At 45.6% G+C, this 15,975-nt stretch overlaps 2 protein-coding genes across 3 annotated transcripts; one reads left to right on the top strand and one right to left on the bottom strand.

The window, feature by feature from the left end:
* The first annotated feature begins 52 nt into the window (after nt 1-52).
* Nucleotides 53-13,471, top strand: RPAIN (RPA interacting protein). Of its 2 annotated transcripts, XM_073315431.1 has the most exons (7): nt 53-184; nt 2,064-2,252; nt 3,118-3,181; nt 4,094-4,208; nt 4,853-4,916; nt 5,481-5,615; nt 6,435-13,471. In XM_073315431.1, exons 1-7 carry the CDS (start codon nt 107-109, stop codon nt 6,462-6,464), a joined length of 675 nt encoding a protein of 224 aa, XP_073171532.1. In that variant the 5' UTR covers nt 53-106; the 3' UTR covers nt 6,465-13,471. The 2 variants fall into 2 exon arrangements, with proteins under 2 accessions (XP_073171532.1, XP_073171531.1); XM_073315430.1 differs by lacking the exon at nt 6,435-13,471 and having other exon boundaries at nt 5,481-5,953.
* C1QBP (complement C1q binding protein) lies at nt 7,185-14,913 on the bottom strand. The gene is made up of 6 exons (XM_073315429.1): nt 14,608-14,913; nt 12,544-12,694; nt 11,843-11,930; nt 11,153-11,248; nt 10,020-10,142; nt 7,185-8,689 (listed from the first exon to the last, which is right to left on the bottom strand). Exons 1-6 carry the CDS (start codon nt 14,837-14,839, stop codon nt 8,540-8,542), a joined length of 840 nt encoding a protein of 279 aa, XP_073171530.1. The 5' UTR covers nt 14,840-14,913; the 3' UTR covers nt 7,185-8,539.
* Nucleotides 14,914-15,975: the final 1,062 nt, after the last annotated feature.

The raw sequence follows: 15,975 nt of genomic DNA, 5'->3' as shown, positions 1-15,975 counted from the left end.
GCGGGACTACAAGTCCCAGCGCGCACCGGGCGGGGGCGCAGAGCGGGACTACAAGTCCCAGCGCGCACCACGCAGGGCCGCGGCTGCGCTGGGTTGTGCGGGCGGCATGGAGGCGCTCGGGCCGCGGCATCGCGCTCTTTACAAGGGGGCCGCAGCCCCGCCCTGGAAGGAGACCTACCGCCGGGTGAGGGAAGGGTGCCCCCCCCCCCCCGCCGGTAGAACGCGGGGGAGCCCAGCGTTCGCGCACTGGGTACATTGTAACGATTTCCCCACCCCGCGGCGGGCCGTTCTGCGCGCTGCCGGCCGACCCCCACCGGAGCCCCGCTCCTGGATCCCTCCAGCCGCTGCCCCGGGCTGGCTGCAGCTGAAGGGCAGGGGGGCCGGGGTCCCTCCCCTGGGCCTGGCCCGGTGCTTTACTGGCCGAGGTTGGGAAGGATGCGAGATCCAGGTGGCAGGATTCCCATGTCCACAGGCTGGGAGCGGAGCAGCCCTGCCCCGGGTGGGGAGACCCGTTAATAGGAACCGCTACTTTACAGTACCATTGGCACCATCTTGCAGAGCGGGAAACTGAGGCACGGAGGGATTGCGTGCTCAAGTGTAGGGCTAGAACCCAGGGCTTCTGACTCACCAGGCCAGTGTTTATGCGCTGGGCCGTGCTGTCTCCCTAACACCATTTTCGAGGCTAGGAGTATGGGCGTGTACCTGACACGGGTCACCCGTCCCTGATGCCTGTCCCTTATGTGGCGTGAGGGAGACCCTGGTGCCCGTTTACCTTAAGTGCACCAGGTTGCAGCTCTTTTCCGGCTCCTCCTGTACTTCTCCCCTGACCTTCTCATGCATGCACACCCTATATATGGCCCCACAAAATCACAGGACCTTCCTCTTCAACCTCCTCCGAGCGATGGCCAAAGTGGCCATCTACCACACCAGGGAGAGGGTTTTGGCTGAGGGGGTTCTCTGCAACCATGGGGCCTATTTCCAATCCTCCTCCTGTTCACGCATCCAGGCAGAGCGCCTCTGGGCGGCTCCCTTGATACCTTCGAGGAGCAGTGGATGCTCTCTGCTCTGGTGTCCCCTTCAGGTTCCCTTTTTTTGACCCTTTGACCTTCACACCTGCCCTTGTTATTTTTTTCTGTTGTCCCCCATAATCATTTAGTCCTGGGCTCATTGGCTCCTCCCCCTAGGCTGGGGGGAGGGCCCGTTAGTCATGGGTGGGCTTGCATCAGCCAACCTCCCCAGAACCCAATAGGACCCTTTTCAAACAGATCTAAGTTGGCCACTGCTTTGCTTTCAATGGCACCCTGAAAGCGACCTAGAAGGAAGAGTTGAATGGTGATCTTGTGCGCTTAGTGGCAGTGGGGGGAGACCGGAGCTGTTCTGATGGGCAACTGGTGAGCCTGAAGCCCTGTAGGGCTCCAAAACAAATTTCCTAGCTTCCTACTGCCAGTAGGACAACCTTGAGAAATAAATATGGTCAGGCTCTGATTTCAGGTCAATTCTCCTACTACCAACTTAACTTCTACCTTACCATCAACTCCAGATTATTCTTAAAAGAGAGAGAAGGGAATGGGGACAGCATATACAGCTGGCTGATAGCAGAACAAGTAATTTCTAGCCAGAAAAAGCCAAAGAATTGCCAGCCAAGTATGTATCTGAGTTGAGGTCTGGCGACACGCATAGGGGTTGTCATAGCAGCACCATAAAAATTTGGTCCCTGTGTATTAGAGACTGGGCAGAAAATACAGCTGTTTCTCTTGACTTACTTTCAGAATGGAGAAGTGAGATCCCATCTGCCCAGCCAAACTGGATTAAACCTGAGCTCTTGGCCTCCTGTAGACCTATCTGCTAATGGTCTAGGAGCCTGACTGCTCTCTGGTTCTGCCTACCTGCTCCAGCTGGGACTTCTCAAAAACCATGTTACTATTCCAGTCCTGTAATTTCTCAGTTTTTTTCAGTTACATCCCTGAGCTGTAAAATCAGTGTCTGGTTGCCCCGTTGTCCATCCAAAAGAAGAGGCATGACGCTAATGAATCCTGCATCCTCTATTTTGTCTTCTCTCAAAGCGCTGTGTGGAGAGACTTAAAAACAGTCGTGCCAAGCTGCTGGATAGATACCGCCAGGCTGGGGAGAATGTGCACTGCCATGCGCCAGGTGCTCTTCTCGTGCAGGAGGTGATGGAGGAGGAGTGGCAGGCCTTGCAGTCAGTGAACGTCAGCCTGCCCTCCCTCAGGAGAAAGGAGGCGCTGTCACAGGTCAGTGAGCTGGATTCTTGCGCATCATCTTGGAGACTCCCTATGCGTGGCTTCCCCATCGAACGACATTATAAACTGCATCTCCATCCTCAATCAGAGAAACATTTATTATTAACATTTATAACACTTCAGTCCCTCTAATGGGCCTGATCGTTCCTGTTATGTGCAGGCCCTTACACTTTCAAAAGCCTGTTTGCTTTAGGGCTCATCTTTAAACTCTCTGGGCTTCTCTCTGCTAATCAGGTGCTTCCCATCTCAAGATAATGTACATCTATTGTTATTTATATCTAGTACCCTTCTCCCCCACTACCCAAAAAGGTACGTAGCTGTAATGCCCTGCTTTAAGGATCTCATGCCTCTGGCTGGTCAGGATTTGCACAGCTCCAAAGTTGTGAGCTGCTTCAGCCATATGAGTGGAGGATCCAATATCAGGAGCTACTGCTACTCAGTCCCTTGTAGCTAGGAATGGGAAGTTCCCTTCAGCACCAATTGCATGTGAATCTTGTGATTCTGGGTGGTTGGTTGGTTTTTTTGCCTGGTTTTTAAAGATTAGTGTTATCTGTCTAATGTCTTAGAATGACACACCTACAAATGGATATAAAATGTTAAGGTTTGACGTTAAAGGGGATTGGAGCTGTATTTCCTTGAAACTTCTATCTAGCTTTAAAGGAGTCTGGAAACCTCTGCTTGCTAACTGTAAACCCATGGAAGTTGAGGAAACTCCCACTATCTAGTTGCAAAGGCAGCAGAGTCACTTGTTTGATTACTCTGGATTGTTTTAATGCAGTACTGTCCTGCTGATGTTGTGAAATAATGCTCCCCCACTTGCCTTAAAGAGAGGAATACTGATCGATGTATGTTTCAGGTGTTGGAGGACCCCGATGAACTAGCAGTACTGGAGGAAATCCAACAAGAGTTGATCTCACAAGGTAGCTTTTCAAAAAACATATTCTTGATATTGACACATGCCAATACCCTACGTGAGTCATTTTTAACCTTCCTGAAATCCTAGTCATCCATTTATTTGAAGCTGAACTTTCTTCTTGGTTTGGAAATCACGTGATTTCCAAAGGACTCTTTTAAAAAGATCCATGATCTCAGATGCTTTGGGATCCTGGTAGGTGGTTGGATGTGATTGGTAGTTTTGCTTTGTTACAACTCCAAGAGTTGAGTTAAATCATGGGATGTGTGAGAGGCCAACGAAGAACATGAGCTTGGACTGTTAGCGAGAGCTTTAGTTCCCTTGTGAAGGGTTGGAAGATCCATTGCTGGATAAGTAAAAATGTCCCAATATTTCCATTAAGAATAGAAAACATGAAGGTTATCTGTGATACAGAACAAGTGTTCTGAAACCTGATAATATATAAAATATTTGATTTTTGCCTCTCACCCGAATTTGACTTTCCCGTGAGCAGTCAATGACCAAATGACAGTCGTAATGGCACACAACAGATCTCCTTTTGTATCCTCTGAAATAAGAGTAGTCTGAGCACAGAACCGGAATCCAGAAGCTTCAGGCTCTGACACATCACGATCTCTGTTTCCCTATCTATAAAATAGGAGGATGTGAGGTGCAGTTGATTAATGCTTGTAAAATTTGAGATCTTTGGATGGAATGTGTAGTAGGCAGTTAGATTAGGATCATCTAAAGGTTTTCAGTGGGCAACATGAGTAAAGATTTTAAGTCAGAATCCCCTAATACTTTTGCAGCTGATCCAAAGAAAGACAAGTTACAAATAGTGACTAACCCAGATTTCTCTCTGCCTAGCCATAGCAATTTCATATTGACATTTGCCTTAGGTCAGTAGCCAGTGACAATTGTGGGGTTTTTTTTTAAACAGAACAGTTGACAATAGAAGAATATGAACGGAGTTTGCAGTTCGACCAGGAGTGCCTCAATGCAATGCTTGACAGCTTGGACACAGGCAACAAGATTATCTGTCCAGTGTGTAAAAGGTGAGGTGTGTTCCGGTCATCAAATGCTATATGTTAACTAACTCACCAGCCAGTAGATCTTCTGAATTCACCCAAGTATGTGATGTTGTCAAAGCTTAAACATCTTTTTATGCATGCTTTGTAACAGCTGGTGATTGGCTGATGAAGTCTAGCTTCATTCATTCATTCTTGCTGTAATAAGTGAGAGATAAGTGAAGAGATCCAGTTATCACTGGAATGCAGCGAGCTGTGTAACTCAGTAGGCCTTTAACAGCAACATGCTGTAAGAAGTTAAGGCCAGACCTCATATTTTGTGTGTAACATGACTTGAACACCTCAGCTTCATGCCTCTCTTCCATACCATTCATTGCATGAAGCATACTGTTGGGTATGCTGATGATCAAAATAGCCTTAAGTGGTACAGGGGATTCTGCAGTGAGTTGACAGTCATTCTCTGGCTGGAGATGCAGTTTGGCCTCTTGCATGGAGGAGAAAAAAAAAAGCAGACCTCTTTCTCTAGTAAGGGTTTGATTGTTACAGTTACTCAGAAGGCACAAATCCGGTGTGTGAGAGATGCTTCCAAAATCTAACTTCAGTCTTGCTGGAATTCAGTGTTTTCTCTTCTAGTTGTCAGTCAAGGTTATCGCATTGTGTTCTATTTCTAGGAATAACCTGACTGTGATGAGTCATTTGGTTTTATGCCAGTGTGGATTATACATCAGCGCACAGGTAAACTATAATTTAAGTGTTGTAGCACCTCAGAGTTCTGGGCAAAGTTGCCTCTCTCGTGAATGCTGGTGACAGAGCATTCATGTTTTTGTGCCCCCCTGTCTTGGTCCTATTTTGCACCCATACAAGCTTGATGGGAAGATGGCTGTGCAGAGCTGTGGTTCTCAGACTGTGGCCTGTAGAGCCCATCCCAGAAGTCCATTGAATGGAATGATTGGAAAACCAAGCAGCAGGGGCCTGGGAGAAGATAGGAGCCTATACATTCTCTCTCCTATTAAGCAGCATATAGAATAAAAAAAAGGCGAAGAAACCCAGTGTAGGAGCAGTTTGCATCTGAAGTGAATTATCCAGCATGTGGAGCTGTGCAGTCAGAAATGCTAGTTCTGAGTTATGTAAACTTGCTGCAAAGTGAAAAGGAGGACTTGTGGCACCTTAGAGACTAACAGATTTATTTGAGCATAAGCTTTCATGAGCTACAGCTCACTTCATCGGATGCATTCAGTGGAAAATACAGCAGGGAGATTAAAAGCACAAGATGAGTTTCTTAATCTATTTCTGTCTCAGGGTATGACAGAACAGAAGCTCCGGTCACTTCTAGAAGACAGTGTAACAGAACATGGTCATCAGTGTCTTCACAATCCTGAGTTCTCCATCACTAGTGGAATGGAGGGAGAAACCAATCTTCTCATGAGCTGTCCGGTGAGTCTAAATTGCCAAGGGAGTCTTGGGGAAGCACCCAATTCACGTGTGCTTCTCCATGTAGTAGGCAAAAACAAATCAACCTATTCAACTTAAAGGTTGTGCTGCTCCCCCTTTGACACCCCCATCCCGCAGACACCCCTTTCAGGAAGCTTCTGGGTTTGCAAAAACATGGCATTTTTGTGAGGAACATGACAGTATGGTTTCATTCCATTTTCTAATTTGGCTAGTTGTCCTTTACATGTATGATATGCAGTATGTGTTTCCCATGGCGTGTAACACAAATGGAACTATTGGGTTAAGTAATTTATCTCCTGAATAAACAGGCTCTTTTACTAAAATCAAAGATGTCTTTATAAGAATATATATTTTTTAAAATACAAATTACTCTTCATCTTTGTTTCCTTTTTTCTAGTTGTCTCGCCTTAGACAACCTAGTGATATGGACTCATCTGTGTTTTACTTTCTGGTTCTCCCGCACTAGCAGTGTGGCAGAGTTGGATTGCAAACACTGCAGGGAATACTTAAATTTAAATCCACAAGACTACTTTTCATTTCAGTAACAAGCTGTGAAACCATTTTGATGTCAGCGTACTGAAAGCTTGTTTGTAGAAGTCCCAAATGTTAGGCTGAAATCAACATAACCTTTAGACATAGTAGGGTCCCCTCTTGAATTTCTCCCTGTGCACAGACCAAACCAAGGCTTAGTCGGAGGTACCTCTTAGCATTAGTGCCCATGAGGCTTGACCTTGTTCTAGTGTTACAATTACTGTTGTATAGTCTATACATGTAAGTGACTGGGCCCTTTCTTTTCTAAAGGTCTGTGACTCTTGGACAGTCCTCCTGTAACTACAACCCTGCTGGGGTTTCTCTATGGAAAGAATACACTAGTAAGATCCTTCCTTCAGCCTCTAAGCAACTTGGATGGCATCCTGCACATCTTTTCTTTTTATATTTAACTGTATATAATTTTGTACTTTAATACTGGATATCAAGCAATATTGGCTTAATCTGCACTTTTGATAGCTGAATAAATATTTGAAATGAGATGTGGCTGTTCATATGAGGCAAGCCTCCCCACAATCTTGAAGTCAGCACAAGCCTTCCCATAACTTACTGCTGCCTCTCTAGCTTTTCATTCATTTCCTGTTCTGCAGAAAGAACAGAAGGGGCTCTGCCTGTCTCAGCTTGTGTAGTTACATGTGACATACTTTAGAGCAGGAGGTGCCTGCTCCACAGTTGATGGAAAATTTCAGTTGTGAAATGTAAGTGAACATACACAAAGAACAAAGGTACCATTTTAGACAAACTGGCACTTACAAAAATTACACTAAAGTCTCCCCTCTCACGGGCTCTAATGTCCCTATCATTGCTACTACAGCTGAACCCCTGACCTTTATCATAGGAAAGGCTTTAATACATACCAGGTCCAAACAGTAAAAGCATATGTGCAAGTGAATAGAAAGTGTGATATAGCGCATCTTTAACCTCAACCTTGAGCCAGACACAAGCTATGACTAGCATGCAGTGACAAATGTGAAATGACATAAAAACTCAACTATCACTTCCTTTTGTGTGTATAGGGTAGTACTTTAAAGTAACAGTTATGATACAGTAGTGCCCTCTTTATCAGAGTAGGGCAGTCACATCTTATGTTTTCAGAATCACTGATGTGACAGATCCATGCTCCTGGGGAATATGTCTGGTAGTTTTCAACAGGACTGTGATAAGGGTAAACAAAACAACCTAGATGCACTCTTGATCTCAAATGCTTCAGTTATAGCACATCAGCCCCAACCATTCTAAATAAAGATCACTGTAGTTTTGATTTGGTGTTGACTGAGTGAGCTAAACAGCTGGCATATAGAAGAACTCATGCAAGTACAGCTAATTGAGCTGCCAGCTGGGTTATGAAAAACCCAACCCAAGGATGGAGGGTTCCTATGTTTATTTAACTTGTACTAAACAATGTATTTGAAAGATTAGATACTAGAAATAGAATATTTTAACATGTCAAGGAAAACAAACATTGATAAAAAATGTTAAGTAACCAGATAAAGGGTAGTGCTCATCTGAAATACTACAGAGTCTGTGCATGCTTAACATTAACCAATATGAGCTGGGCCTTCCAAGTTGTCAGGAACTCAACCTAGTTCCTGACATCAGAGTTTCCTTTCAACAGTGCAGTCAAATTAATCCAGCGAGCCTAGTTTTACTACATCATATTTAGAATCCACTGATGCCAATTATTTATCCAAAAATGAGGAATAGGGGCAAGGGAGAGGTATCTTCACAATGCACAAGTCTGCCTGCAAGATTTGTCACGCGGGTATCTAACCATTAGGAAGGGGCCTGAGAAACCAACTCCTATAAGATGAAAGTCAGTGTTGGCAGCTCTGTCATCAGTCTGGATAAGATCTGAACTATTCATCTAGAAACAATATGCTTCCCCTCCTGCCTTCAATCACCTTCTGTGTTAAGGCAAATTAGTTTAACAGTAATATTTTATAGACTACCATAAATAAAATGCAGTCTGTAAATTTTAAGAACTCAACTTCCCCGTGACCGGCAGAAAGGCATCTGTGACTTTAAGTATTTGCCTCTGACCAATTTACACCACTTCTTAACCAGCAACAGTAAAGCAGAAAGAAAGGTTTTTTTCTTGAGCGGATTTTATTCTTCATGTCATTATATCATGTTTCTTAATTGTACAAAAATACCCAAAAGGGTGTGAGAATGACATAAAACTTAAAATCCAGGCTGCAACATAAATTAAATTTGAAATGCAATCATTGAGAATCATTTTGTTTTCCATGATGGGTTTATCCCACTTCGAAGTTTTAAACTTACTGGTGGTATCAGCTGCGGGTAAGAGCACTGCTACAGGGTATCCATGGTTAAAGGCTTTGACTTTTAATTTCCCATTACTGACATTTGACAAAGCTTTTAAGGTCTTCAAGGAATCTAATGTACTCCTGGTGCTCCAGTGCAGTGCTGAGCTCAATTAACTCATCAGCAAATGTGTTGTCCACTCCTCGGTCAGCCAAGAAATCCATTAAGTGGTCATACAAAGCCTGCAAGAAATTATTAAACAAAGGATTATTATAGATAAGCATTGCTTTTAAATGCCCTTTTGTATTTCATTTTCCACTCAGAAGAAGTGAATGTCTTTTCCCAAAATGGATAAAATCCGTTCCCTTCCTCACAGCAGGCCTGAGCTAGGAGCAAGATTTAAAGGAGACCTCTAATGGATGGATCACATTTATTTTCTACTAAACTGCACCCAACTAATACTGAGATGGTGTGATGACAATGTAAGCTAGTAAATCAAGTCTGTTGAAGACCATCTGCATCACCAAAAAGCCTTTTATCCCATCCAAGATTTTCTTTGTAATGCTGTGTATTTAAAGTTTGGACACAAGTTATTTTCAATACTGTCTGGCCAGCATGGTCAGAAGACTGGTACCAGAGGTACAGACCTGTTCAATTAAGATTCAGTTCCTTTCCAAATTATACATTGCATTTTTTCATATTCGTGTATTTTTAGAGTTGCAAGTAGACTTGTGTGATAATTCCCCCCCAAAGAACACATTTTGTACTAAGCAGTAAATGCAAACCAGGGATGTAGAAGACCTTCCCCTTTGCCAAATCTGATTGTGTATGTTTTAAAAAAACCCAAACCTAACCATCAGCATCTCAACCTCTGGCATTATCAGTAGGACTGTTCCAACCAGAGAGTCACACTTCTTGATACAGGCCTGAGCCTGCAAAAGGACTTGCACATATGAACCCTTCCTCCAACATGGATTTCCAGTTAAATCACTGGCATTTAGAGGGTATCAGCAGGTGCCTGGTGAGGTTTTTGGTAAATACACAAAAATATGCATAATAAAATGTGCCAGTAACACACAGACAGAAGAACATGCATGAGTGTCTGCTAACTTTACCTTAAATCATCTGTCAATTTTTCACACAACTGGGATAATTTCACTAACAGATACTCAGTCCATTCTACAGATGAGCCTGCAGACCTCTCACTGACTTCAATTTATCTTAGGTACATAAATGGCCCCCATCACAGTAGTATCTGAGCACCTCATAGATCTATATTCATCTTCACAGCATCCCTACAAGGGATAGCAGTGTTGTTATCCCCATTTTACAGATAGGGAATTGAGGTACATAATTGCCTAAAGTCACACAGGAAGCCTGGGGCAGAAGTAGGGAATAGCAAGGACCCTAACCACTGGACTCTCCTTCTCAAAGAGAGCTCCTCACCAAGAAGCAATCCCAGGACAGGGTTCCTGGTGACTATATCAACATCTAGAGAGATAATCAAGTGGGATGAGTTGAGCTAAGCTCCAATGCAGTCTAGTGTGCTACGCGGGTTTTAGCTGCACCTACCCAGTCAAGAGAGTCTGTGCTGAGAGTGTAGTTGGTGTCCTTCCAGTCTGATTCTCCAGTGGGCTGAAAGCTGACCTCCCGAATTGAGAAAATGTCACTCTCCTCCTCTTCCCCATGTCCAATCTGACACAAGAAATGAGATCTGTGAGGAAGAACTGCCCAAACTGGAGAGCACCTTCAGCCATTACGTTCTGGATCAGGAACGTTATTCAGATGGTAAAAGCTATGGAGCCTAACACCATATGACTGACACATGGTAAAGCTGTGTACACTTGCAGTTTTTGCTTATTAACATACTTAGGAGTCCCTAGTTCGCCTCTTGCTGTGTACATGTGGTAAGGACACTTGCACAAAGACACACAATTTGCCATAACGGATCAATCCACCATTATTTGTTGCCCATTATCCTGTCTCTGACCAGTGGCCAGTACCAGTTGCTTCAGAGGAAAATGTACAAAATCTTCTAATAGACAATTCTAGAATATCCCAAGAAGAAGATTCCTCCTAAATGTTGTCAACTAGAGTCTGGCTTATACTATGAAGCATTAAGGATTTTATTAAGGTGTTTTTTTTTGTTTTTTTTTAAAGTCAAATGCAACTGCAATGTTCTCAGCAGAAGAAATGTCTAACTTATTTTGGAATTCTACTACTCTTGGTCTCAATGACACCTAGTGACAATGGATTCCACAAGTCAATTATGCATTGTGTAGAAATATATTTCCTTTTATAAGTTTTGAATTGCTGTCTTTCAAGTTACGGTACACTGCAAAAGATTGCTGCTCACTTCCTTCTGCCTACTTTGTTCAGCAGAAGCTATTAGAACAGAGGAAAGCAAGCAGCTATACTTAGGGAAGTGAGATCTGGATATACAGAGTGGAGTGGAACTTCCCAGCTCTGCAAACACTTAAAACCTTTTATTGTGTCGCACTGAACAAGATGGTAATAGGACTGTGTATAGATTATGGAAGATGATATATGTTGTACAGCAAAATCTTGCCTGATCAGACAAGAGGAATAAGATGATGGCAAAATCATGCCACAGTCAAGAGGATAATGTGTACAGAATCAGAGTGCATTGTCCCTCTCAACACATAATTACCAGTGGTTCACTTCCTCCAAATCATGATACCTACCTCATCCTCAGGATAGTGGCAGTCAAGCACAAGAGTCTGTTTGGGATCATCTTTTGTTACTTCTACAACAAAGTTAGGAGTCGATGTAAGTTCAGGCTATGAAAAGTAAGAAGAACATCACATTAGCATTGGACTCCACCTATGCTAGGTAACTACTTTCTACACGAAGACCAGTGGGAAAAGCAGGTAGTGCATAAGCCAACTGCTACAAACCTCAAACTGGTTTGTTTTTAAGACACTACAGAGATTCCTTGAATATGTCCAATATCGGTGTTCACAGCAAAGCAAGTTTTTACCTCAAAACCATCACATCACTCACTTTAAAAGTGGTAAGTGATACTATTTACTAACTACTGTAATACCGGCTGATTAAATCCCACCATCACCATAAATATAGATGACCTTATAAAAGATCAAGGGGTGTGTGAATATATTTATGGATTGAGATTTTTTTTTAACTGTACTTCATCACAGCAAGTTGCAAAGGTAGCCATAAGTTCAAACATCTGAGTCCCTTCATCTTAGCTACAAAGGATCCTCTTGTATGGGCACATTTTAGGCCTACCAGGTGTCTTTCTTCCTTTGATATGGCAATGAGAGGGTAGTTAAATGGTAGACCAGGCAAAAGCCTAATGTCCTGCTCTACTACAGTGTACTTATTGAAAGGGTACATAAAGGCTGTACATTTACCTCCTGTTCATCAGCTTTCTGTCCTTCTTGTGGCTCTTCATCAAATGTTGGTGGAATGCTGTTGTTAATGTTGAATGTAACTGTAATCCTTCAACACAACATAACAAGAGGATGAGATTAAATACCAGATAAAAGCCACACTAGTTGAACAACTGATACGGCTCTATTCCTGCTCACAAAGTTTCAGGTGCTTATTCTATCTGTGATGTCAATAACGGGGCCTGAAGTACATTATGTGCTTCACTGAATTTCCCCTGCACTTCGTATGGTGTGCTACTCTTAAGGATAAATTTTAAGATAAGACCACTGCACAAAGTTTAAACCCCATAAATTCCCTGTATTTATGAACGAATGTATTCTCAGTTTACTAGGTTAAAATCTTGTTTCCTGTTCCCCCCTAGAGTGAAATGGTGCCATGAATCCTGAGAAGACACAGGGCAAGCGACAATGGCAGAGTATACCACATTGCCCTACAGGATGGAAAAATAAAGTGACTTCAAAGCTTTTGTAATCTCCACTTGGCCTGGATGACAGCACAAAGTGACACTGGGAAGCAGTACTAAGTTAATAGCTTTTCATTAACACAACATCTATCATGGACAAGACGTGCTTACCCTGCTTCACTGGAATTTAAACTAAGTCCTTATGTTCACTGACAAGATCAAATATCAGCTCTGCGAAAAAACCCATCTCACGCTTACCTCTCACCAGCTATTTTCCGCAACAATTTGGCTTCAGTGCCATGCACTTCTAGCTCCCACCCTCCAGACATCTTGGGCAGGGATTTATGTTTCTGGATCTTCTTCTCCTCTTTAATTTCATCTATCAGAAACTCTGCAAATGCTTTGTCCCCTGGGAGGAATAAAAAGAGATGAAAATATTAAAACACCTGGGTTAGAGAAATATTGTTCCCTACCGGCTAGAAGAGAAAACGAAGTTAGGCCTCCAGGATTCTATTTCTAGTTTAGTCACTGACTTGACCAAATAACGTCTGTGTACCTCAGTTTATCCTGGTATAAAATGGTGATGGTGGGGAGGTAATACCACATACCTTATACTAAGGTTACAAGGCCTACTAGTTCATAAAAGAGTTTATAATGTTCAGCTGAAAAGCACTATACTGAAGAGGGCAAAGAATTAAAGTGTGTGCAGAGTGATGACGTGTAAGAGCTCGTAATTTGCCAAAGGGGCTGAAGTTCTGTACAAAGAGTTAAATAACAAGTCTTTACTAAAATACATTAAAAGCTGTTCTTTCAATACATACAAGTATTGATACAGGTACAATACACGAGGAAAAAAGCACCTAAATTATTAATGAAGTGAGCACAAGAACTTGGATGGAATCACTGGAGTCTTAAGCAGGGTTCCTAGTGACTACAATGGACCTCAGGCATCAGAATCTGCCCTACAGGGCCTAAGTGTGAAGTCAGAGGGTAATAATCCCAATGTACCTCCATGACTGAGACTTGATTACAATACAGATAAATACCTGTTTTACCATCCACCCAAGGAGCTCACACTGCTTTGCAAACATTATGTTTCATAAACCCCTTCCATAAGGCAGGTGAATTATCCTTATTTCACCACTGGGTTTGCTGAAGTTAACGCGGGGGAAGGGGGTTGGGGAGGGAGAAGAGACACAGGACTGACACATAACAGAAAAAAGTTAAGTTTCAGAGTAGCAGCCATATTAGTCTGTATTCGCAAAAAGAAAAGGAGTACTTGTGGCACCTTAGAGACGAACCAATTTATTTGAGCATAAGCTTTCGTGAGCTACAGCTCACTTCATCGGATGCATTCAGTGGAAAATACAGTGGGGAGATTTATATACATAGAGAACATGAAACAATGGGTGTTACCATACACACTGTAAGGAGAGTGATCACTTAAGGTGAGCTATTACCAGGAAGGGGGGGGGGGAGCCTTTTGTAGTGATAATCCAGGTGGGCCATTTCCAGCAGTTGACAAGAACGTCTGAGGAACAGTTGGGGGGTGTGTGTGTGGAATAAACATAGGGAAATAGTTTTACTTTGTGTAATGACCCATCCACTCCCAGTCTCAATTCAAGCCTAAGTTAATTGCATCGTTTGCAAATTAATTCCAATTCAGCAGTCTCTCCTTGGAGTCTGTTTTTGAGAAAAGTTAAGTGACTTCCCAAGGTCACACATTTTGCCAGTGACAAAGACAGGACCAGAGTCCCACAGACCCAACTCCCAGTTCTGCTGGAGTGTACATAAATCTCCCCACTGTATTTTCCACTGAATGCGTCCGATGCAGTGGGCTGTAGCTCCCGATGGTTCGTCTCTGAGGTGCCCCAAGCCCTCCTGTTCTTTCTGCTAGAGTCAGACATCTGCCACCCACCCCCACCCCGCACCTGGATGCCCAGGAGACTCTGGGCCTAGGGACTGCTGGGATGCGGAGGACGCAGGAGCCCCGGGACACGGTCGCGCCCCGAGGGCCCATACCGGCTCTCAGCTGCGCAGTGCGGCCGAGCGAGAGCCCAGGAGGAAAGCGCAGGCCGCCGCCGCCAGGCAGGGAACATCCCGGACACACACGGGGGCCGCTCACGGCGGCGGATCTTCCGAGGGAGGGAGCCCGGGCCCTCCGCCGCCCCGGGCCGCAGCTCGGTAGCGGAGCGTCCGCCGGGGCGTGTGACCTGCGCACTGACCGCCCAGGCCAGGCAGGACCCGGCGGGACGGGCCCGCCCCGGGCCTAGGAAACCCCGCTCTTCTCCCAGGGCCCCCCGCCCCGCGGCCCGCCCTTACCCTCGGTGTGGAGGCCGCCGCAGCCGCAGGACACGCCGGCGGGAGGGGCCCGCTGGGGCCGCAGGAGGCCGGGCCGCTGGGTCCCGGCGGCGTCCCCGCGGAGCAGCCAGAGGCTGCGGGTGAAGGGGCGGGCGTCGCAGAGCAGGGCCGCGGGCCGCCGCAGCAGCGGGGCGGGCGGCGGCAGCGGGCGGAGGGCGGCGGCGGCGGCGCGGAGGGCCCGGGCCAGCAGCATCCTGCCGGGAGCGCGAGGCCGAGTGAGGCGGCGGCACGTGCGGGAGCAGAGGACAGGCGCCGGCCCCTCCCCCGGAAGGGCAAGACGTCATCACCCGGAAGCGTTTCTCCCCCCTTTGGGGGGGGCGGGTAGGCCTCGGCGCCGCGTGCGCACGGCCTGGGGGCGGGTCCCGGGGCAGCCGCCGCCGCCCCCAACCCCTCGGCCTGGGTGGGGCGGGAGCGCCCCTGAGCCCCGCGTGCGAGGCGCTGTACAAATGGAGCCAAGAGTCCCCGCCCCGCGGCTCCATTTAAGAGCGCGTGGCCGGCTGGAGTGGGCCCACGCGCTACCTAGGGCGAACCTCTGCCTGAAAGGCTTCCGGCAGCCGCTCGCTCAGCTGCGCCCTGGGGTTCCCAACTGTGGCTGGGCCTGTTCCTGGAGGTTTCATCACATGACATAATCTTCCCTAAACGATTAACCCCACAGCGTCCATGGAGAGCCAGAGGCCCAGGAAAGCAGTGGACGCATCCTAATCCCATCCCCTTGTCTCCATTTCGGCCTTTGCTCACACAGGTAGCCGCTGAGCTTGGTTCCCACCGCCGCTGTACCCTAGGGGTGTGAAGGCTGAGCCCCAGGAATTCTTTCTTCCTGCAAAAAGCCAACACCCGATTTCAGCACAAAGCAAGTGTAGGCTGCAGGAGAGAGTAACCGTAGCCACAGTTTTCAAAAGTGACTAGCAATTGTGGATGCCAATTTGAGATACCTTCAAGTATAGGCAAAAAGAAAAGGAGGATTTGTGGCACCTTAGAGACTAACAAATTTATCTGAGCATAAGCTGCCGTGAGCTACAGCTGTAGCTGTCTCACTGAGCTGTAGCTCACCAAGCTTATGCTCAAATAAATTTTAGTCTCTAAGGTGCCACAAGTCCTCCTTTTTGCAGATACAAACTAACATGGCTGCTACTCTGAAACCTTCAAGTATAGATGGTCAAGGTCCACATTTCTTGGTCAAAGTCCAGACTCCAGAGAAAATAATGAAGATAAATAAAAAGATGTAAGGGTCCACTTAAAAGCATCTGGCAGGCTGGATTTGGCCCACGGTCTACCTATTGAGTATCTCTGCCTTAAAGGCTTCAGGCAGTTGAACAGCCACTGAAAATT

This window comes from Lepidochelys kempii, chromosome 17 (genome assembly GCF_965140265.1).
Source record: "Lepidochelys kempii isolate rLepKem1 chromosome 17, rLepKem1.hap2, whole genome shotgun sequence".
Classification (NCBI taxonomy): domain Eukaryota; kingdom Metazoa; phylum Chordata; order Testudines; family Cheloniidae; genus Lepidochelys; species Lepidochelys kempii.
Note: the sequence above shows the minus strand (reverse complement) of the source record. Positions and strands in the feature narration are given on the sequence as shown.